The 25,225-nt window shown below is 36.6% G+C and overlaps 2 protein-coding genes across 2 annotated transcripts in view; both read right to left on the bottom strand.

Annotated features, from left to right (window-relative positions):
• Nucleotides 1-25,225, bottom strand: part of cdk8 (cyclin-dependent kinase 8) — a 1,217,851-nt gene that overhangs the window by 812,568 nt on the left and 380,058 nt on the right. The gene's annotated exons all lie outside the window — the stretch shown is intronic.
• LOC114650064 (actin-binding protein WASF3-like) overlaps nucleotides 1-25,225 on the bottom strand; it is a 146,830-nt gene that overhangs the window by 72,092 nt on the left and 49,513 nt on the right. The window contains exon 2 of the mRNA XM_028799504.2: nucleotides 678-836. Within this exon, the coding sequence (XP_028655337.2) occupies nucleotides 678-810 (133 nt within the window). The 5' untranslated portion in view covers nucleotides 811-836. The remainder of the gene's footprint in view (nucleotides 1-677; nucleotides 837-25,225) is intronic.

A 25,225-nucleotide genomic window follows, 5' to 3' on the forward strand; every position in this document is an offset into this window, starting at 1 on the left:
TACTCTAAAAAGCTCATGGATGTAAAACTGGTTTAACTGACCAGATAACTAATCCAAAAGCCTTGAAAAAATTGATCCAGTAAAACTATGTGAATATTTTACGAAAGGACACCTGTGAACATTAAAGTTAAGTGTATTTTAGAATGAAGCCAAGGAGAAATTCCTCATCCCAAAAGTTGTGGGAATCTAGAACACACTACCAAGTCATGTAGTTGAAGCAACCTTTAAAGGGTATCTGGAAGATATATTGAGACAATTTATATATTAGCTGTTGAAAAGAGTTTGAATAACCAAATGGTCTCCTCTCACTTGTCAAACTTCATATGTTCTTACATTTTAAAGTCTTACTAGCAGGAGGGAAATTGGCCATTGTAATGAAATGGAGAGTGGGACAGAGATAAAAACACAGAAAGAGAGAAAAAGATGAGATGTGAGGCTGTTTTTTTCTTTCTTTTAGAATTTCATATTTCCTTTGTGCTTCCTCTCCTTATGTATGTTATTTAAAAAAAAGCACCAAAGTTATAAAATGCATGGCCTTTATATTATTCAAAATCTGAATAAACTTTAGGAGGACACTTTACTTTTTTATTCCCTTTCCTCCAGCCTGCATAAGCTCTTTCATGTAATAAAACAAAACAAAAATTGTACAATGTAAATTTAAAGAAAACTGAACTTACTCAGGCTACTAAGCTGCCGGATGATGGCTGACAGCGTATTATTGGTGACACACTCAAGCTCGCTGGTGATCCCTTCTGGCAAGGTTCCCCGGCACAAGTGCCTTGGCTCAATGTTTCTTTTAACTAGCGGCATGATTTCTTCTTATACCATCACACTCCCTACAGGAATAAAAGTCAAGGAGGTTAATACACAAAGAAAAATTAATCAGAAGAGATTAATATCTTCAGACTTTTACAATATCTATCTATGAGAAAAACTGTCAAAAATAACAGTTAATTCAATTTTGCTTTATTTTACAGCTTTAAAGTGGAATAGAAACACTTTGTAAAAACTGATTTACATACAGGGGGCTGCCTCAAAAATGCAGCAGTGTTATGGAGGCATTCACTTTGACCATAGTATGCATACAACTGCCATGTTCTCCATTTAGTATGCTGATTAATTGTTATGATATATTCACAGTTCACAGCATACAGCTGGTAGTGTGAGCTTGTTTGAGTTTGCCATCATTTTACTTCAAATGCTTTGACAATATGTGCCTGCAAAAACTTTTGTATTTCACAGTTGAAATATATCATAAAAACTTACTGCATATTAAATCCAGTCATCAATGTGATTGAAATAAAAAGCAATGTGGTTTTTGGTTATATCATCTAGATTTACAATTATTAATTTTAATAAGGATAATAAAGGTTGTTCCGTGGATTTCATTGTAATAAACTGTAAGCTATCAGCCAGACTAATCAAACACGTGCAACTGAGAGCAAAACAATACTTAAATGATTAATATGAAACAAAAACGGAATCATTACTGTGGGATAGACCAAGTGCGTTCATGCATACGGAAAGGATTAATTAATTTAGAGTACGGGCAAGTAACCTTGTTCCTCACATGAATATGAGCCATCAACATTTTGGTTTTAAGTCCAGCTGCTTAACGTTATAATCATGTGTGCATACATATTGAACAATGTAAGCAGGACAAACAAAACTAGGAAGGAAGCCCAATAAATAATTATACAAATTAATAAAATAAGTTTAACCCTAGAGCATTTCCACAGCACTTCAAGTTTACTTCCCACCCCATATTTATCATATGTCAAAGAGAAACAATTAGATTCTAAATGCTGCTGGGCTCCAGCTTCCTTTATAACTCTGGAATGAATTAAGCAGGTTGTTATGGTATCTTTGAAATCTTTTTTTAATGAGGACATACATAACTGTTTCTAAGGACCAACTGTCATCCTTTAAACATTAGAAGCTCTAACTAATGGAACTAAAGGTATCATTTTTACGAAGAATGTGTATCATTTAGCATGTATAATTATTTTACCACTCATGTCATATCCAGGAGATTAATATTGCAGTCATCTAGGGTAAATCAAAAGCAAAAGAACAACGTGCACCCTAATGCCAAAAGCATGCCTGAAGCATTTTTCTAGGTCCTTGAGGAAGTGAGTTACATGTGAGGTGTAACTAAGATACCAACTGTAAGCCTCATCCTAGGACAAGACATGCATTCCTGTGCTTTTCAACACATTTATGAAAACATAAGTGATTGTGCAGAGTAGAAAGTATAAGACTGTAAACCTGTTAGGAATGATGTTATGTTTGAAATAGTGAAAGTGCTGAAAATGACAAACATCCTGCAAACAGACAAGATCAAATAAATGTATACATATAATTGGTGAAATCTGATATATCAAGGGCAGCTGATAATATTTTATGAGAAATATTATACTGTGTTTCATTAAAATCATCATTTCAACCTGAATACTTGATAGTGAAATGTTTCGCTGTGAAGTGATTAATATTGATAAGAATGAATGGTTTGAGGTGTTAGTGATTAAGAAGATATGGAATATGCTGATTATTCTAGAATGGGTACCACTGCTCTAATACCTCAAAATTATTAGGTAACCAAAGCTAAATTCATGCTGAAAAAATGGCTTAGGAATTCAGCTGTATATGTGCCTTTTAATGAAGTAACATTATCCAAAAAAGAGACATTGACCAGATTTAATGTATTCTGATATTAAAGTGCCTGTTCTCTCTTCAAAGACTTTAAAGAGTGAAGAGAGGTTTGTCTTGCTTTCAGGTATCTTGAATCCCATCTTTCCAAAAGGTTTCTGCGTGGGTGGTTTATATGCCCCTCCTGTGCCTGTGTGAGTTTTTTTATCCAGATACTGTAATTTCCTCCCATTATCTCAAAGAGGTCTGTTTAGATTAACTGCTAACATTAACCTGGCCCAGGTTTAATTAAGTGCAAGTCTATGATTCAGTGTGCCAGGGGTTTCATCCAGTGTGCCTTTGCGCCTTCCGTTTGATAATGTGATCATAGGTTTCATTTTCCTGCTACCCTTCAATGATAAAATCAGGTTTGACAAGTGAATGCGTGTATAGTAGACTGCCATAATAGAGTATATATATATTCTGTCGCTTTATCCTCAGCATGTTAATGGAACAAAAGTAAGAAAGCAAAGTCAATAGACAGAAAAGCAAATGATTTTATAAAATGGTGAATACTTTTGCATCTAAAAGAGTCTTCAAATTAGATTTGTAGCTGAAAGCATATCTGATATGCCATTAAATTAATGTGAAGCACAGTTTTAAAATCAAAAGATATTCAATCACCATAGGCCAAAAGAACTAAAGAAAAATTTAAATGAGAATAATAAATAAAACAGTAGTTATTTTAATTAACTACTTAAAATATACTGTGTATTGTTTGTGTCAAAGAAACAAAGGGTTTTGGAATGGTACTGGTGGCTTGCTGCCAAATTCAAAGAATCCATTTAAATTACCTGATTAGTCACCCACTTTGTATAAAAGGCTGGTGGCAAAGGGCTAATTGACAGATTAAACAAAAACAGGATTTATTCCCTAGAAATCAGTATATTTGTAGATATCCTCTAGACCCTACTGACTTTACGTGTGTTTATTTTACTAGCAAAAAGGTTTAGACTTTCTTGATCCAGTATGGATCAAAGAACAGCATATATTTAACTTCAAGTAGTTCAAAATAAATATGAAACACATGAACAACTATTAAGTCATGCAAAATAAATACAGGTTTTCATATGCTTATATTAGACTTCACTTTCCTAATTTGTATATTCTGGCCATCCATTTTTCTCCAAAAACCTGTTTACTCTTTGTTTGCTGTGCTTGGATAAAAGGCTTCTCCATTATTTTTTAAATTCTACACCTCTTCATGAAAGACTTAGTTTTAGGTATACTGTACATAGTACATACATGCACATGCAAAAAGAAAACATCTCTCGTGTTCATGAACTATTTGCATTTTCGAATGTTAAAGGAAATCAAGAAATTGATTGACTAATTAATTAATTTTCCCAACCAACTAATTTGAATTCTGGGATTGCAAGGGAGCGAAGTTCATCCCAAGAGTATCAGACCAAGTCAGAAAACAACCCAAGATCAGCAAGTCCACTGAAGGATACAATCATCAACCCAAGGGCAACTAAGTTAACCTGCTTTGGCATTTGAGAGGAAACCAGGATCTTCAAAGAAAACCCTCACAGAAATAAGAAGAAAGTGCAAAGCTAATATACAGAGTCCAGGCTGGGATTTGAACCCATTACTCTGGAGCTTTGTAGTAGCCATGCTAACCCATTGACAAAGTATTAAAATTGACTCAGCATGACAAATTAAAAGACACTACTGTGATCTCATAATCAATACAAATGTACATTAATATTTCTGAGAAAATCTAACACTGCTAGTTTCTATCAAGTACAGGTAAACATGAAAAATAGGAGACAATGAGACAAAATTAAAATTGGTTCAGTAACTCCAGATACTACATGCATAATCAGACAAATATATAGATATATTGTTTATCTAAAAATGAAGAAATTACATGCCATCTCTCAGTTTCTCAATAAATATATAGAGAGACAGACAGAGGCCTTGTGATAGATGGTTCCCTTCTCCGCAACTATTCCAAACAGTTAAAAACACTTTAGTTAGAAATGTGGGTCCTACACTCCATAAGATAAGCAAAAAGCATCTATTTATTGTTGCACCATCTCCCCACAATATATATACTCATACACTTGTTCTGTATCAAGAATGCCATCAACTACTCCATCCCCATAATTTTTAATTCTAAAAATATGCATAAGCCATCATAGTATTGATATTGATGTGAGCAACACTGGAGCACCAAAACGAACAGTTGTGTCTCCTTTCCTCTTCAGTCTGATCAAGTCACTTGCAGAAATTTTAAGATGACTTTGCAATTATGGGCTGCATTGATGAGACAGAGTATGGGAGTCAGGTGGAGAATTTTGTTCCTTAGTGCAAAAAACATCAGCAAAAGCAAGGAACTGGTTATTGACTTTTGCCGCACCAGGGAGCCTCTATGTTTGATCATTATTCATGGAGTGGATGTAGATGTGGTCCACTCCTACAAGTACTTAGGGGTCCACATTAATGACAAGTTGGACTGGTCGAGGAACCCAAAGGAACTATATAAGAAAGGACAGAGCAGGCTTTTTCCTTAGGAGATTGTATTCCTTTAATGTGGAAAGTGACATCCTTCATATCTTCTACAACTCTATAATGCCCAATTCGATTTTCTACACTATGGTATGCAGGGCTGGTAACATCACTTCAAGACAGGCCTACCGAATCAATAAGCTAATTAGGAATTAGGATGTTTTTCTTTACAGAGACAATCACAGACACATGGAATAAGCTACCAAGCAGTGTGGTAGACAGTAGGGCTTTAGGGACCTTCAAAACTAGACTTGATGTTATTTTGGTAGAATTAAGTAGATAGAATTGGTGAGCTTTGTTGGGCTGAAAGGACTGTTCTCATTTAAATGTTTCTAACGTTTGAATATTTTAACATCTATCCCCTTTTTACATCCTCAACCAACCCAAGCCACCAATGATTAGCGGTATGAAAACTGCCACTGCATCACCTGATCACACATATATCTATGGCAAATAGCTGGAAGAAAACTAAACTGACACTTTATTGAAATATTTCTGCTACCGGATTGCACCCAGCACACTCTTTTCTGCTTGGCTGTGCGACTGAGTTCTGCAAAGGAGCAACGTGCTATTTGTCTTACAGCCAGTGCTGCTTGTATAAGAATAATGGAGGTATATTTCCTTCAGAAAAATAAGTATTGTGTTAGGTTACTTATTACTTTAAAAAGTAATCAGACTACATAACACACATCACTTTTAATGAGTTTCCCACCAGCACTGGTAACAAGGTTGTACACTATATGTTCAGCTCATCTTCAGAAATTTAGCAATTTCTGAAATACTGAGACAGATTGTTTCAAATAGGATCACCCAAATGTTTGCCTTAGGAAATGATCTTGTAGACACTTCTACCTGTGGCATCCGAAGACTAGTGCAAAACTAAGCAAGCAAACACAGTGACATGGACATGCACGGAGTACAAAATTCATAACTGCAACCCCTTTAAGGGTTTACATGGCCAGATAACTGGGTTATTCACAGAGTAATCTATGTTAACTAGATTTTTCGGAGACCAATATTCTATAATCGGAATAAGGGTTTATGTGACATTTTAGAAACCAGGTTTCTGTGAATAAACTAGGTATTAAAGTGCATGTAAACATACATGCATCATACATCACTGTGATATATGTGTACAGTAGTTCTGAGAGAGAATGGAATCAGAAAATGGTATGGAGATGTCAGAATTCACATAAAGGGTTTAACCATGAAGACTTTCTACTATATAACACAATACTAAGGTGTATATATGTGTGTCCAGTCCCTCAGAGCAATCTGATTAGTCAATTTGGCTTTGGTGACATGTTCGAAAGAGGAAGTGCTAGTGTGAGACACATGAAGAGGTGAAATTGCATAGGAGACATGATGAGAAACTCACCTTCAAGGACGAGAAGCATATAATCAGACAGGAAGAGAAAAAGGCGCCTCAAAAATAATGACACAGACTGAGAAGCAGGCTTTACAGGAACGTGCTCAAAAAAACTGAACACCAGTCAAGGGAGGATCAGACTCACAAGGATACCGAGGAATGATGATGAAGGTACACATAAATTATTATTGTGGCTAGTATTTAAATAAACAAAAATCAGGATCTGTAGCCTGAATCACAGTCAAAGAATCAAGTAATAATTTGTAAGCCAAAATGAGTACACATAACCTAGGCCAAGAAACACAACATGCAAATTGTAATCAGACGGCTGAAAACACAAATGTTTACTTTCTGTTGTGAATCCAATCTTGGGTGACCAGGAATGTTTGGTGCTGGCTTTGAAAACATCACAGTAGTGAGGTCATGACTTCTGACCTCTGGAATCCACATCCCAGAAACAGGACATCATGTCCTAGTTAGCAGCCTCCAATATGTTAGTATGGTTAAGAAAACAAGACGGTGGTGCAGAAGAATGTGAATCATATTTAACAATATTAAAAACATAAGAAAACAAAAATGAATATAACCATTAGATTCACTGGCTTCAGAAACACCGGAAAAAGACTCAAATAATTTTTAGGAGTCATAGAATAGTTTTCAAAATTTAAAATCATAAGCTAGATCAGGACAGCATATTTCCAGTGCAAGCATGTGTTTCTTTCTCATTATCAGGGCCTTTTATGGGCATGCCCTTCTCTTGGGGCACCTGTTTTGTCTGCACTTCTCATTCCACCTAGGGCACCAGCTACAGAATATAAATTGTGTTAACACAAACTGTGATTTAGTCCTTTGCTGCTGCTGTGTTATTTATGTAAATCTGTGTAAGAGCTCAGAATATGCACACAGTGAAGAGCACTACATAGGATCAAACTGAGCTAAAATAGAATGGCTGGATGGATGTATTAAACTATAAACACATTACTCTTATAAAAGATCTCAACAATAACATACAGGTTATATTTAACAAAATGCATCTTCAAAGCATCTATAAGGAAATTAAAAAAGAAGAGAAACACATCCAGCAATAAAATGTTATAAATCCGCATGTCCTACATAAGGACCAACTTAACAGGCAGCACTAAGAAGATCTTGAAGGGAGCCTTGAGAACTAGCTTGAAGCACTGAACTAAAAAGAATGTGTCATACTGAAACCAGGATTTAAAATAGCATATTATGGTCTGCCTGGTGATGTAATTAATAAAAATGAAAGCCTACATGAGTGCAGTTGGCTCTCATACTATCTGCTGGAGCTAGCCGTGCAAGCCAGACAGCAGTTAGATTAAGGTATTAACAAAAGAAGATGCTGACCTGCTAATCCCATCCGTGTTGTTTTATAAACTGAATGTGTGCCTGAAATACAGCAGGCATGGTTTTTAGACAGCCTGGCAAACATAATGGGTAAAATATCTCTTTCTTTTTTAAACAAAAAGTAAACTGAAGGATTGCATAAGGCCCTGCAGAAGGATAAGATAATAAGTGTTTTCTACATGAACAAATCTTTCCTCTTTCAATAAAAGTATAATTATAATAGACTAAAAGATAAAGTTTTTGGTTTGGCTATAATGTAAAAAGAAGCTCATTCACTACTTCAGATAGTCACCCAATGTATATATTGTGGAACTTAAGCAGGTACTGAAAACATAACAGCCAACTATGACACACTTTTACCTCCCTGCATCTAACAAGGTCACACACTCTTTTTGCTACACTAGGCAAAATTCAGTCTATTTTTCTGAGTCAGCTTAATTCACTTTTAGAGTGACAGGGAGGCAAGTGCCTAAATGAGATTTCTGTCCATCAGAGACTAAAAAAATATTTTAAGAAATATCATGATTCATTACAAGAATATGCTTATTCCAGTTTAAGGATGAGGGAAGCCAGAAACAAGAGAAGCTGGGTGCACCTAAGCAGCACAACTAAGGAATTAAATTAAGCTTTGCAGTGTCAAAAGGAAAAATAACTGATAGACAATAATAAAGTTCAGATATCTGCACATAGTATAGAAAATCCTTTAACATAAGTTTTTTGCACAGCAATTAACAGCAACAATATACAGATAGCAGATGAGTAATTAACAAGAATACACTAACCTTTTGACTTCAAAATTCAGGCCTTTGTACCCCTAACTTTACATTAATGCTTTTGTTTTATCTAAAATACTAATAGGCAAGCAAGATGTAACAGAGATTAATGCTGCTACCTCACAAATGCTAAGACCTGAGTTCTGGCTTGGCTGCTGTCTGTGCAGAGTTTACATGTTTCAAAAATGTTAGTGTGGAATTTCAGTTCACTCCCATAACTCAAAAACATCCAGACTTGATTGATTACTAGCTCTAAATTGGCCTGGCTTGACTCGGGATAGGTAGTGTGTGACTATGCTCTGCATTGAGTTGCAACACATCTTGGGCTTTCATATGGTGGGTCTGCACTGCAGCAAGTGGGGATCAGAAAATGAATAAACTAAAGTTGAGTGTTTGTATTTAACAAAAGGTTTCAAAAGTAACCTACCATTACGGTTGCACTGAACACCAGTACTAAAAAATTTTTAAAACCCAATTTTTAAAAAGGTATGGTACCCACATTTTGTTAACTTCAGTACTGAAAGTAAACAGTGGTTTTCAAGCTACTCCCACTCAGTCATTTATTAGCATGATTAGAACTCCAAAGGACCTTCTTCCACTGCTCGATGATGTAATATACCAAGGGAGGGTGATAAAACCTCCATTCTTCATACATATATAATGTATATTTATATGAAATCACCAGAAAATCAAATGAGAGAACTACTCCTCCTTGTAAAATGTGAAGTGTAGCAGGGAGGCAAATGATTGTGCGATCAGGACAGGGATGCACGTGTGTTTGCAGGCTGGGGGAATCAATGCAGCAGTGAGATCAGAGTGGGGGAGTTATCCATTATTTGCCTCAGTACCACTTTGGTAACGGTACTGAGGTCTGAAAGCTGGTATCAATACCAAAGTTAAATTTTAGCACTGATTCAGTATTTGTAAATAAACACCAAAATTTAAATCTGTAACATCTGCCTTCTGTAGGTTATTTCTGTATATATGAATAGCAGCTCATAAAATCTGAGTTTAGAAATTGACTTACAAAGAGATACTGGAGAATTATGCCTTCTTTGAAAATGCAACACATACAAATCCTCAAATTGTTTCATGCATAATGCAACAATGCTTTTAGCTACACAATGTGTGATGGCTTTTCTATCATAAGCATGAGCATTTAATTTCAAACTTATGGCATTCTTAGTGACAAGGACACAATAAACAAGTAAGCTGCCTTAAGAACAGCCTGTAGCAATATACAGACTTGCACACATCCAGTATGAACATTTTCATTCAATTTCACTATTACTTTTCACTAATATCACTCCAGAATTTAGAATTAGGTGCAATCGACCTCTTAACAAACCCCTTCAGATAGTTCTTATCGTCCCAGTTAGGTTATACATGCAAACATATCCACAGTGGGCCACTTTAGATTTACCAATGAACCTAATAATGCATATTTGGACTATGAACGGAAACAGAACCTACTTAAAGAAACCCCCATAAACATGAGAGATAAAGAAAGCACACTGGTTGGGTATCTAATCAGAGTCTATGATTTCATGATTTCACATTGTTACTGGGATAACAATCTATTTGATAAACAAACAGTAAAATGAGGGACAAGAGACTTGTATATATCCATGCCTATCTGATGAGATCGGGTGTCTTCCACAGTTCCACACCTCAAAAGCACTACAAAATTATTCCCTAAATAAAGTTCAATTTCAATCTCAGCATCTGGCTTCAATAATTTTCTGAGAATTAAGCCTCTGCCCCCACTTAACATTGGAATGGCTTTTTAATCCACAGTTTAGGGCACCTTCCAGATCATCTCATGGAAGAACGACTCCCATGAGATCTCAAATATTTAAATAGCAGGTAGCTGCCCTTGCTTCCAGGTTGCCTTTGTCTTTTATTAACAAGACCCCACCACTCTTCTGCTTAACTTGCCCACTTCCTTCTATAGCCATAGGGGACTATAATTGGTTTCTATCTTTCTCCCTCAGATTCTGGCGCCCTTATAAAATGAGCTTGTAAAACACTCTTCATATGACTACGGTTTATCATCCCGAAAGGCCCATATACTCATGGATTTACACAGAAACTCTCCAACTGCCACTCTGTATGTCTTTGTTACTCTCCATCTACAAGGTTGAATTTTCCAGATTTTATACATAAAATGTTTAACTTCAAGCACAGATGTTACTTACAAACGTAATCATCAAAACATTTTTCCTACCTGCTTCCAGCTCATTAGATTATTGTCTCTATATATGGAAGTTGAATTAAACTGTGTTCTGTACCTAAAATGTAATGTAACTATTGTAAATGGTAGTCAGAGTAAATAGAAGTTTAGAATTTAGCAGATACATTTTTTTTCTTTTTCGTCTTACACACACCTTGAATGCCCTCTACAATTCCTTAGGAGCAAAGCTGATTAAATTGAGCAGCATTAGATAAGCATGTGATACACACAACTGAATTTTTCAGGTAATTGTTCAAAGGTACTTTTATGTATATTGATTTATCTCAAGTTGCTTTAGACAAAAGTATCATCTGAATAAAATTAATGATGAACCATTCACTAATCATTATAAAAAAACATTTAAAAACTTAAATCATTCCATCTGTAAATCTATAAATGAGAGACTGGCAGTGAAACAGAATGTGTTAAACTTTGGCTACAGAGCACAGAAGAAAGAAGGAAAAATGGATTAATGACTGTAACATGTTTGACCAATCAATAGTGACTACACCAGGCAAATTTTTCTGTGTACAATTCCTGCAGCTCCACTATAAGCAACTGGTAGAGAAACACTCATATTGCAAAATGTGCATTTCTTGATTATCTCTTTTGATCAGCCTTCAAGTGCTCCTTTCGTCAACAGTTTAGGGATTAGGGAGCCATAGCCAGCACCCCAACTTGAAAGAGAGCCAGTGCAGTACAGAGAAGACTACTCACATCCTAAATGGAAATAAAAGCTAATCATACAGAAATAAAAATTGACTGTTCTTGGAAGTCATGTACGTATATGAGATAGTTGATTTAAAAAAACATAATGATGTCTGGAGTAGTGTAACATAAACAGTAAACACTGGTGATTTTTCATTTATTTTGAACTTTTATCACATTCAAATTTTTTAAATTCTGATATGAATGTGACAGCTGTAATGAACACAGCACAAAAGATACAAGATAGAAGTCACCATGAACAGAAAAGAATATTCTATTAAAGAAAATTGTTTTTACTTTATACCCTAACAGGTTAGCAGTGTGTCTACCAGAGCTTGTTTCCCTCTGGGGACCGGATTGATTAATTGATTAATTAATAACATGCAAAGCAAAACAAAAATAGAGCTTTTTAACTGCTTGTTTCTATTGGTGGAAATTCTATGATCACTGTTCTTCATGATGTTATCCTCTGAATCTATTTTGAGTTTAAAAGTAACACTTTTTTAATGATTTTTTTATTTATTTGTTTTACTACAGTGCCATTTTCTTTACATTCACCAAAGAAATTGCTGATCATGCAGCCCCACAGCCTCCAATGTGCAACATGTGACTACATGATGTTGTCAATGTAGCATATCACAATGCATTGTTGTCACCAACCAAGTATTTGAATTTTATAAGCAAATCTGCAGTTGAATCTCTGATCCTTGCAAACATTTGTTTATTTTCTTACTTTTGATTTTTGTATAGCAACTTTGTTTTATTGACTGATTGTTCTACCACTTAAGACCTCACCCTGCCTTTAGACAAGTGTTTTGACTAGTCATTTTTCCCCAGGTTAATTTTTAATGGCCACTCAGGCACAATAGTTTATTATTAATGATGATATCACTTATGTCAGTCTGAAGTCACTAATGATGTCACTATTGTAGTACGTTGTATGTTTGTTTCTGCAGTGTCCTGAGAAAATTCTCCCCTGCTTAAACTTACATTACAATACAATTTAGACCACATACGCAGTATCCACAGCTCCTTATCTTTTACATTCATGGGAGTCTCTGTTGATAATCCTCCCTGACACATTACATACATGTGCAAATGAATTGAGAACAAAAAAATATATCTAGCTGTTCAGACCTACAAATACAGACATCTCTCCTCATTTCTTCACAAAAGTACAGGATTTCATTAATGCACAAAGACCTTAAAAAGGGGATTTGGAGGTGCCAGACAGATCCAACCCCAGCCTTTTTTAGACAAAACTGATGTGTTAGCAATTGCAAAGCAAAACACTAGAAAACTTAATTTCGCTTTGTAAAAACAATCCCTAAACAATGCCGCTTCTCAGTCAAATTCACGCTATTCACTCAGCAACACTTGTATTTAACCTTCATAACCCCACCTCTGACCCATATTTTCATCTCTTCTCCAACCTTGTGACAATCCTGATGCAAAAACTAGAATTCCCATCATGCTGTAAAGCAAATAATTTGATCAGCTCCATAACAGTTTCAATAGGAGCATCGACAAAAGCATGATGTCATCAAAGATAACAGCTTCTATGGTTTTTGTTTCCTCAACAACTTTGCAATAACAATTTTTTTGCCTGACTGGAATACAACTTTTATTTTACAGTACATCTTTTTTCTCTCATCGTCAATTGTGTTCAGCCACATTACATTTACAAAAGACACATCCCCCTTTCTTTTCATCTACACCATTTTCTTAGAACTGTATGAGTCCACAAGTAGATTATGCAGTGTTGTCAGTCACAACTTATTGAGGCGTTATATTTGGCATCATCTATGTAGCGAGATTCACCTACCATCATGCACTTGATCAATCGTGCACTCGATTTCATTGTGAACACTTCACGTGGCCTTCTGCTTTAAAAAAGCCAAAACTGTTGTCCACCAGTATACCATCATTAACGTCTCAATAGGGTAAACATGAATAACTAGCAATAACTGCTTTATGAAGTAAGAAAAATACTGAAGAAACGGAATTAAAAAAAAGCAAGTTACGTGATGGAGCTAAGCCATGATGGAACAGAGTGAACCCCAATTTTTTCTACAGTTTGAGGGGATGCTCTTTTATAGAATGTAAATGAAACAGACCAACTAAAGATTATGGTTTTTAGTGAGTAAAAGTAATTACCGGTACTTACTTTTATTTTTTTGGTGGGTAAACATGTATTCTGAGCCACTGTATACTAATTCAGTTATAATTTATAATGTTTCTGAATACTACTACTGATGATGTCCTGTGCTATCCCCCCTATTGCAGATACTTTCCTTGGTCTACGTGCCCCATTGTTTACTAACAGAACACAAGTTAAACAAGAATATAAAGTACAAGCACAGACTAACATTGCACAGCTTGCACTACGGTAGGTAAAAAAGTACTTCCTTAATGCTTGTACACAAGAAAATGCTGTTAAAAAACACAGTACCTGAAACTTTTGGTTTAATGTTTCACCACATTCTTGCATTGCTTTGTCTTTGTGTTTTCCATGCTCTTTTGATTTTCAATAAAATTTTTCTTTCACTTTGGACTTCCACATTACACCACCTCTCAGTAAGTTTTCCACTCTCTTTTATTTGGTGGCTGTATTCAGTATCAACCACTTTATCATTCATGGGAACACCCCAGGACAAAGTACCTTACTGCCTACATCTTCAAAATCCGTATTCAATTTTATCATTATATTGGTGGAATATACCCCTTTCAATTCTTTTATTAGAGGACCAAAGGGCCACAAGTTCCATTAGTTAAAGCATCTACATTTTGGATAAAAATCAAAGAAAAAAAACTATCTCCAAAATGCTAGTTAGAGACAGGATATTCAGTTAATGTTAGGACCTATGGTTTATTTCCATTGATTTTTGGAATACGTCTGTTTTTTTGTCACTAGATTTCTTACTCTTTCTGAAACAGATTATCAGCTAAAATCCCCTGATAACTCATGTATTTTTTACACCTAAACACTCCTCATTTTTCTGTCTTCATGACACCCCCTAGTCCTTTCTGGACCTGCCTATTTTCCATTTAGACACAATAACTGCACAAATCTTCCAGTGCCTTCTAGAGGACTGCACAGACTTCAAGTTATTTGTACTGTGTCTGCCTACATTCTAATGCAACAGTTTCATGCCGCCCACATCCATTAAAACACAGAACCAGCAGCATAATAATGCCAAAACTGAAACTGGGCCCACTGAGACCCATGCGATTTCAGCCAGAAGACATGCTTATATAAGTCAATTAACCTTGTCACATGGTCAATACTGTGAAACAAAATCTATACTTTCATTTTTGCTGTTTTTCTCTTTTAGGACACTTGTCAATTTTGTGTTTGCTGTGAATGCAAATTTACATTGTCATTTAAAAATGGGGAATATGTGATGTGTTTGACCTGAAGTGCCTGTGCCTGACTTGTTGCTGTCATGTGCTAAAACTAACACATTAATCACTGCAAGTGAATGGCAGCTGCTTTCTTTTCTTAACAATACAAAATAATTGATACAGATGTTTGTCCTTTTGTTAGTAAAATGCAAAAATTACCATTTTGAAACAGTTTTCACAGCAAGCACTGTAAATACTGCTTTCTACAGCATCCACTAACACAATAATACAATAATCTACGGTGACTGGGCATGACCAATATGCATCCTCACTGGCTATTGTATTGGCACACACTACATAAATCAGTTGCATCATAAAAAACAATGATTCAGATTTATATAGCCATTTTAAAACAAATATTTTAGGCCTGCACCTTACTCGTCAACAACATGCTTTTGTCTGCTGCACTAACAATTCACCCTGCACTGCAGAGTTAAGTCGAGGCCTTTAGGACTTGCAATTCTCTAGCGCATGTATTTCTTAACTCCATAATATGAAAAACCTGTTATTTTATCAACAAAGAGAATGTCTTCCTTGTAAACTGCAATGATTCTTCTGCACTACACGGACAGCATTTTCTTTTTTCACAAAGGGTAGTATATCAAAACAGGAAGACATGTACAGGATACAGACAGGAGGTCAGACTATGCACTATTCCTGCAAACGCTACTGCACCTATTCACATGGACCGTAAGACGTACAAGTACAGATCTCCTGAGATCTCTGTAGGCCAAGGACACTGGACAGGAGGAAGTCTGTAGAACAAGGGAAGCGGCACTGCTCTTTGTTAATAGTTCTAGCAGTTTGACATTTGAGGTCCAAAAATGAACAGTCTGATGTTAAATCACACAGGAATTGAAATCATAGGCAAAGGCATGTGCTGCTACGAAGCTGGAGTGCAACTGGAGAAGACAAAGGACTCTTCTGTGAAACACGAAAAAGCTGGAATTAGCATAAGCCACCCTAATTCAGGGTGTTCATAAGAAATGTACTGATTTACTGCATGAAGTAAAAGTACATAATAAGCAAGAATAGTTGCATAAAATATTTGAAGCATTAAAATGTGTGCTTCAATTTAAATGTTTAAAGTCTTCTTTATTCTTGACTGTAATAAAAAAGTGTCATTTATTTCACTCTGACATAGGTCCATTGAGGGCTAGATCTCTAGTAAAGGATCAAAAATAACATCATATTCATAATCAATGATATTGAAATAGTCTAAAATGATATCTCACATGTTTAGGTTTGAAATTTGTCATGTTTAACCCTCTGGAAGTTGCTCTTAAAGTACTACGACCACCCCTTTGAATGAAAAATATTAACAATATCATAATATTAATGCTCAACTACTTTAAAATGGCATAAAAATCAAACTCCACGTGCTTATGTTACCAAACCTAATTTTTTCAAAATTTTAAGAAAAAGAGCAACTTTGACCTCTCGTACCCCATTAGGTGGAAGAAACCCTGGGGTTGTTTGATGTGGCATGCACAACTTAAGGTCCTTCTGATTATTTTAGCTACACACACCTATTAGATCACTGTTTATCATAAGGGTGTGATTTCCAGCACAAATTATGGTCCAAAAATGGCAGATAAAAAGAGTTTTTTTGGGGGTTTATAGGGCAAAAAAAGGGGGGGACCCCAAAAAGATCAGCATATTGCATAACTGATATCAAGTTGAATGGCACATCATATGTGGGGGTTTCTTGTACCAATGAGTCAGGAGGCACCGGACAAAAAAAAAAACTAAAGTGATTTTAAAGTGTTTATAAGTAATTCTTATGAACACAACAGCAAACAGTAACTCATCTTTCCATCCATCCATCTTCCTAACCAGCAGTTAAAATTTCCATGTGCAAAACAGGAATTTTAAAGAAGGAACTTAAGTTATACAACTGTAATATTTAAAAGTAGGAAAGCAGGCAGTTTATCTGCAGTAACAACATGAAATTATGTGTTGTTTGTTTGAAAGTTTTGTGAGCAGCTTAGTCTAAAGGGCTTCCATTTCTACAACACTGTGCACCATTCAAGCATTAGTGGCAGCCACAGCAAACAAGGCAAAAGCTTGTCTCTTGAAAACAAACTTGTCGGCTCTATTTCTTTTATCAGTGTTGTTTACTAAATGCTATCTTCTTCAGTATGGGCAATGTGGATGCACAGCCTTCAAGCCAAAGGACTGCATAAGATTCAAAGAATGCATTCTTATAGCAGAGCCTGGGAAAGCACTTGCTTCAGTCATAATATGGCTGTTTGCTTGTAATGTTGCTGGGGCAGGCACTCTGGAATCTCAACTGGTGCCATGGGTAAAAGCTTGACCTTTATATATCCATGGACCATAAGTAAATAGATCCTTTACCCTTACAACCACAAAGTTTATCTCTTTGCCAGGTCCCTGATGATGAATTCAAATAATATTACTTCCATTTCGAATCTGAAAATTTTGCATTTCTATAAAACTGCAACAATTAAAAATTAAAAAAGGAAATTGGTCAGCTCAGAGGGAAAATATTTACCACTGCCTTCTCACAGCTCCAGAGACGTGGGTTCAAATAATGGCCTGGGCAATGTTAGTGTGATGTTTGCTTATCCTGGTATCTTTTTGGGGTTTCTCCAGGTACTCAGGTTTCCTTCCATAGCCAAATAAGGGGAGAGTTTGATTGATGACTATAAATGGCCCAGTAAAAATAAGCGCTAGTGTATGCATCTATATGCTCCCCAAAAATAGGTTTTTCCATTGAGGGATTAATTCTGTCTTGTCCAAATGCTGCCAGAATAAGTTCTGCCTCCCCAAAGCCATAAAACTAAATTATGAAGATTCAATAAACAGGTGAACAGGTAGATCTTTGAAAACGCATATTAAAAACCCTCTCTTAATTGAGAGGGACATCTATGGAGCACATGTCACTCAGCTGGCTTGGGAGTGGTTCCCTTTGACTTTTAATCCATCATTATGATGCAAACATCATCAACTGTTTCTGTAGTGCAGACTGTATATAAAAGTCAAAAAGATCTGTAGAGCTTTAAAAAAGCAATTGAAATTGTGGAAAACATGTTTCATCAGTAAACTGTTCATTGTGAACTAAAATAACCTAACTTTATTTTACATAGGTCCTTTATGAGACATTTTTATTTACAGAGCATTACACTGTCAAACCCACATAATTCAATTTAGGATCATCATAGGGGTGAGCTCGTTAGCATCAGGCACAAGGTAGGAACCATCCATGAGCTAGGCACATTGAAGGGTCCACTCAACCACACATAAACACTCACACTGACCCAGATTAGGGTTGACAATATACCTAACCAGCACATATTTGGGAATATGGGAGGAAACCTGGAGTACCTAGAGAAAACCTTATGGAGACACCAGCAAAAGCTCCATATAGACAAAGGTTTGAACTCAGGATGAGGGATTTATGAGGAGACAGAGGAATAAAAATATAATGGTTTATATGTATTATTTGCAATTTGATCAAAATGGGGACTGGAATAGCGACACTGGTGTTTTATAGTCCATGCTCTTAGCGACTAGATCAAACTGAAATGTCTATGGGTTTATAAATTGCAAATATCTGTGTGTTACATTTACTGGTGGTGACTTCAGATTGGCTCAGTAAATGTTAGTGAGTTTGTGTGTGTGTGTGAGTGTGAATGTGCCCTGTGGTGCACTGGTATCCTGCACTTGTTTGGTTTCTGCATTATGCCCAATACTGCTGTGAAAGGCGCCGGCTCCCACAGCACTGAAATGGATTAAGTGAGAATGAGCATATTCATACAGTTCGATGGGACACAAAGTGTGCACCTCTGGTGGCCAGGAAAATTACACTTGGTTGACATGTTGATTGGCTGATCACATTTATTGAGTTTTTGCATAGTATATACAGCATTTGAGAGGGTTAGATGCAGATATCCAATTGGTCCTTCCCATAATATCATTTGTCTGCTACTAAATGTTGCATACATCATGTATAATTCTCTTTGTTTATATTGCATACTTGTTACATAAAATTATAGGTAGTTCGCTGAGGTATCTCTATAATTTCTCAACCTTTTTAACGTTACCATCCTAAAAACAGTATCTTGCTAAAGAGAATTTGCCCGTAACCATAGATCAAGGATTTCTGTACATCTGCCATCTGTGCTTGTGTTAATCGATTCCTTTTACATTTCTTTCTGCTTAAGCCTTCTGCTACATTCTGCATTTTCTAACATAGACAACAGAAGCTGCGGATTGTTTGTACAGACTAAGGAGTTAACACTGCAACATTACATAATGTTCTTGCTTATGATTATAAGTATACTATGGTATATTACACCTTAAGAGTCTACTACACATCATTTTATCCAGTAATTACTACATTATATTGTTCTGTTGATAATCCAAAAAAACTATTTGCAATCAGCAATGGCCTACTTTATGAGCAGCAGTAGTATTTTTCACTCCAGATATAATTATCTACCATTTAAAAAAATCATCAAATGATTCTGTTTTTGCCACAACATAAAATCCCTTAATGTGCCTACTGCATTATAATTGAAACAAGATTTTATTTGCAAGTTATAATGGGGAAGGTGCTAACTTTGCGCAGACATTTTGACCTGGGATTAAATGGGAGGTTGTGCACCTTTATAAGGTTAAAGTTCTGATTTTCAGTATTGTTTAAAAAAAAACAAAAATATTAGGTTGTTTTTTTTCAAAGTTGTGTAGGATTAGAAGTTTAGGCATGTAAATGTTGTTGCGGATGACCAGGGGCATGCTGGAGACAGGGGAGAGAGCATGTACAGGGCATTATCTCCTCCGGGATGCTAGAGGGCAGCCCCACTGGGTTGCTGGGGCACCACGGATTCCTACAGGACACACTGGGTGTTGGAATTCGCTGCAGCCCTGTTGGGTCTCCATGGGTGATGCCAGGAGGAGCTAAGGAAGCTCTATTAGGTTGGGCTTCTGACCAGGGAGTACTTCCAGAACATGTTAATGGACAACCTGGAGTGCTCCTGGGTTAGGCTTAAAAGTAGCCAGATGCCACTATTCCGGGCTTGCCAGAGGAATGGAGGCGAAAGAGAAAAAGAAAGACAGAGAGAAGAAGTAGAAGAAGAAGGCAAAGAAAGTACTGTGTGCTGTGAAGTGCTTTACTGTACTATGCTGCTGGGGGGAACGATAGGGAAATTTTTCACACTAAATAAACGTGTGCTGTGCTTGGAACTTGTGCCTGGTATCTGTCTGTGTCGGGTTTGGGTGACTGGTGCGCCCCCTGCAGGTATCAGTGTTTAAAATCAATCTTAAATATAAACATCTACACATGTAAGTGTGTGTGTCTGTCCGGTCCGGAAGTGAGAGTTGGATTTGGGGTAAGGGCTCCACATCTGAGGAAACAAAAAAACTCGCTTGGCCACTAATAACACAAACGAGACCAGCACGTCAGCAAAACGAAACCTCAGAAGAAAGACCAAGTTGCTTAGCTACTAATATCAGTAAAACGGTATACCTTTCACTTTTCCTCCCGCCGCTAATGCACAAGCAATGCAAGCATGTTGGCAAAACGAATCCTCCTAGGAGAGAGACGCCCAGAGTAGTTTCTTTCAATTACCTGACATCTCTACATTTCAATTTTTTTTCTGACGATTTCAATAGTTTCTAGGTCCTCACATGTGGCGCAGTGGTAGTGCTACTGCTTTGCAGTAAGGAGACTGTGGAAGATTGTGGGTTCGCTTCCCGGTTCCTCCCTGTGTGGATAGCGCTTTGAGTACTGAGAAAAGCGCTATATAAATGTAATGAATTATTATTATTATTATTATTAGGTTACAGCATGGGCTTACACAGCTAGTGTATAATAAATACCTTCTGCATTATGATTTGATTATGTTTTGACAGAGGTAAACACATGTGCAGTACAGTCCCAAGACGTACATGTTTCCAAGATGCTGAGCTGGAGTCAGATGTGGTGTACCTTGCACCCTGGTAAGCAGGCAGACCTAGCCTAGCAGAAGTCTTAAAAGCTGTCTGACAGAAATTTATTCTGCTATCCTATTTCTACATCAGTCTTGCCAAACCTGTTTGTGCTATGTATGAAAAACTCATTAATTATAGCTAATAGCAGGCTATGAAAACTCACTAATCATGTTTGTGCTTACAGGAATTTCCTCATTTTTGGCTATGACTTGTCCAATTTAAACTAAGAAATATCTATTTCTTCATGAGCTGTGCCATTTAGGTAGAGAAGCATTTCAAGAAGTGATATTTTATACTGAAAAGATTTACGTTAGGAGCAGATTTTTATTATTTATGTTGTTGCACGTGCACGTCAGTGGGTTGACTTCCAGGCTCTATTAAGGTATGTAGTACCACCCCAAAGCAAGAGGCAGGGTCACTAGCTTTGTCACCTGTTTCTACCTTCAAAGCTCTGAGAAAACAGCCACTGAGGGCGATTGACTCCACCCCTTCTGAGAGAATTTATATAAAGCTGCACTTCCCTGGAGGAAAGCATCTGACTTTGACCAGAGCTAGACAAAGCTCTACAGACAAGAAGGAATCTCTTGAAAGAGCAACATTTACTTTAAAAGAGAAAAGGAACAGCCAGTGTTTTCAGTTTGCAACACCACTGCACTTTATTTAGTTTTCTTTCTGAAAGAATTAAATGGGACAACCCTAGTTGGTGTCTGAACATTTCTTCTTTGATCCAAGGTTTCACTAACGTCCAACAACACGGTCCATGAGGATACATTAGATCTACCCCTTCTAGTCACAAGACCAAAGAAGATAAACAAAAGGATAACCTGGTAGAACAACGTCCAATTTACTTCCAGTTAAGCAAGAAAGAATAACTCTACCTTGCAGCAGGTGCAGTCTGTGTCTGCAAAGTGCCCGGTCCCTTATAAAAGAGACAAAGTATTAATTGCGTACTTAATGACAAGTCTAAGACCATTTAAAGTTTTCTATAGAATAGTTGATGAAGTGTTGTTGCTGGGAAAAGCCTCTAGAATTCGGCATCATATTACAGAAGGCTTCTAGAAGGGCATTTGAAAGGCAATTGAGAGAACATTGAAAATCAAGACGTTTAATTTTTTATGGTGTGGTTTAAGCGTGACATTCTTCCCTGGGTATATTTTACAAATATATAAAATGTCTTCAAGGAAAAGTTGTGGGGAGAACAATAAATTCCTTTCTTGCTTGTTTTCAATCTTCAGTGAATTGCTTTTGTGAAATTGTAATTTGGAAAGGATGCTGGTTTATCTTCAGATGGCACAAGATCAGAGAAATGATAACCAACATATGCTAATAAACTGGCGTGTTATTTTATTTGGAATGTATTACATAGATGGAGCCAAGCAATCAGGAGTTATTTTATCTACCACATACTATCAAATGAATGTATTTTTCTTCTTGCATAATAAAGAAAGGTTCCATTGTTTTTTAATCTGAATTAAATGCATGCCTTGGGTTACTGGTTCATTTATTTCAGATTTTTATTGCATCCTCTCTTCCATTATTTGCTTAGTCCATGGGAATTAATTACTGTATCTTTTAAACTAATGTGTACTTAGCTTTTTAAGGCGTTTCTTTTTCTGTCATGGGCTGAGATTAGGAAAGCAGTTGATATCACAGATGAGAAACTAAGCATGTCTGGGAAAAACATCCTGAAAAGAACTCATTGCTACAGTGGTTAGTGTAGTGTTCATCTGAATCCAAGAATAACAGGATTTTGTCATTTTAGTGAACTGCCCAGCACAATCTCATATACTACTGTAGAATGCCCAGTAGAGGACTGAGGGCCAATTGGCCTAAGTTTCCAAAGCTGTGATTGTGTTTGACTTTATGTTATAACTGACCAGGGACCCTGCTGTTTAGTTTTCCTCTCCTTCGTTGGCCATATCACAACAATAGTATTAATGGACTTACGTTGACAGAATCTGTTTTGTTAATCAATTGGAAATTGCTTTGTTTCACTGTATGTTTATGCACACTTTGTATTTTTGTTTCTATACATTGTGCAATTTGTAAAATTTAGAATTTGTATTTTACCTATAAACCTGTTATAAACCTACTAAGTGAAGAGTGCCCCAAAATTTACTTGGCTCTCTCAATACCCAATCAGGCAAAAAAGTTTAAAAAATCATGTGAACTGAAATGTAAATGTGCTTCACACAGTATGAATGGTAACACACAAGCAGTTCAAATGTACAATAATTTAGGAATAAAGCAACTGCTCTCCAAATATTGTCTGACTTTGTAACGTGCAATCTAAAAGCAATAAACATAAAGTAACTAAAATTTATTTTGAAAAATATGTTCTAAACGGCATATACACTCACTGAACAAATTATTAGGAACACTTTGCTAGTATTGGGTAGGGCCTCCTTTGGCTCTCAAAACAGCCTCGGTTTTTTTGTGACATGGATTGCCAAGATGTTGGAAATATTCCTTTGAGAATCTGATCCATTCTGATATGACTGCATCATGCAATTTCTGCAGATTTGTCAGCTGCACATTCATGCTGCAAAAAGTGTTCTACTGGATTCAGATCCAGTGACTGGGAAGACCACTGAAGAGGACTGAACTCATTGTCATGTTAATGAAACCAGTTTGAGATTACTTTTGCTTTTTGACATGGTATAATGTTACGCTGGGTAATTGTGGCCAGGAAGGGATAAACATGGTCAGCAACAACACTCGAGTAGACTGTGGCATTCAAGCAATGATTGATTGGCATTAATGAGCCCAAAGTGTGCCAAGAAAACATTCCCCACTCCATTACACCACCACCAGCCTGGACTGTTCACACAAGGCGGGTTGGGTGCATCGATTCATGCTGGTGGCATCAAATTCTGACCTTACTATCTGTGTGTATCAGCAGAAATCAGGACCAAGCTACGTTTTTTCAGTCTTCAACTGTCTAGTTTTAGTGATCCTCAGCCCACTGCAGCCACAGTTTTCTGTTCTTGGCTGACAGAAGTGGAACTGTGCATAGTCTTCAACTGTTGTAGCCCATCCACTTCAAGCTTCAATGTGTTGTGCATTCCAAGATGCTTTTCTGCTCACCATAATTGTACAATGTGGTTATCTGAGTTAGTGTAGCCTTTCTGTCAGTTCAAACCAGTCTAGCCATTCTCTTCTGAACTCTCCCATCAACAAGGCATTTTCATCCACAAAACTCCTGCTCACTGGTTGTTTTTTTGTTTTTCACACCATTCTGAATAAACACTACAGACTGTTGTGTGTGAAAATCCCAGGAGATTAGCAGTTACAGAAATACTCAAACCAGCCTGTCTGGAATCAACAGTGATGTCACATGATCTGTATCTGCATAATTTCATGTATTGTGCTATCGTCTCATAATTGGCTGATTAGATAACTGCATGGATAAGCAGATGTGCAGATGTAATTCCTGTAAGTGTGGCATCAGCCTGGCTCGGGATAGATTATGCAGTGAAAACCGCATAATAACTGTTTGCATTTCCTGGTTTTGCAACAATAAAATTTCTTATAACAGACATATCATTCCAAATCTCTCAAATTCAGAGCATGTCCACAAGCTTTTACACTTGAAATGCACTAAGAATGACAGAAACATGCATTTTAACAATCCATACATTTAAGAAATGACTCAATACAAATCAAGTAATGCAATTTACAAGTGATAAAAACTAAACCAGGTAAATTAACATTCGCAATCTTTAGCTTTTTGCTATATTAGTTACTTGTTGAATTATTTTGTGGGAAAGAGTGCCATGTCTGATTTATGTAGAAATAAATTTAAACCTCCTCAGGTAAGTGGAAGGCAAAATGAAACCTGAAGAAAACATTAAGACTGAAGAGTCCCATTGTGAGGCTGAATAAATAAAACCACAGGATGAGAATTCCCTTCCCGGAATAAACTCTGTGCACTTTCAATCAAGGCAGTTGGCTCACTAGCCTGCAGCTATTTGCATGTTTCACTGTCATTTACCACTATGTCTAAGCTGATGAATGAACCTGCCACATTAGTAGACAATAATAATAGTAATTAGATGAGCGCTGTGACAATTGTTGTGCACATGTGGAAAACCTGCCACTCAATGACAAGGCCTTCACTTCACTGCAGCATGAACATCTAGAATGAATGAGAAATCGAGAGGACCGCTATGTTGCTTTTCATTCCTAAAATGCACTGTAATCATCACCAAA

Source organism: Erpetoichthys calabaricus, chromosome 4 (genome assembly GCF_900747795.2).
Source record: "Erpetoichthys calabaricus chromosome 4, fErpCal1.3, whole genome shotgun sequence".
In the NCBI taxonomy this organism is placed as follows: Eukaryota; Metazoa; Chordata; class Cladistia; order Polypteriformes; family Polypteridae; genus Erpetoichthys; species Erpetoichthys calabaricus.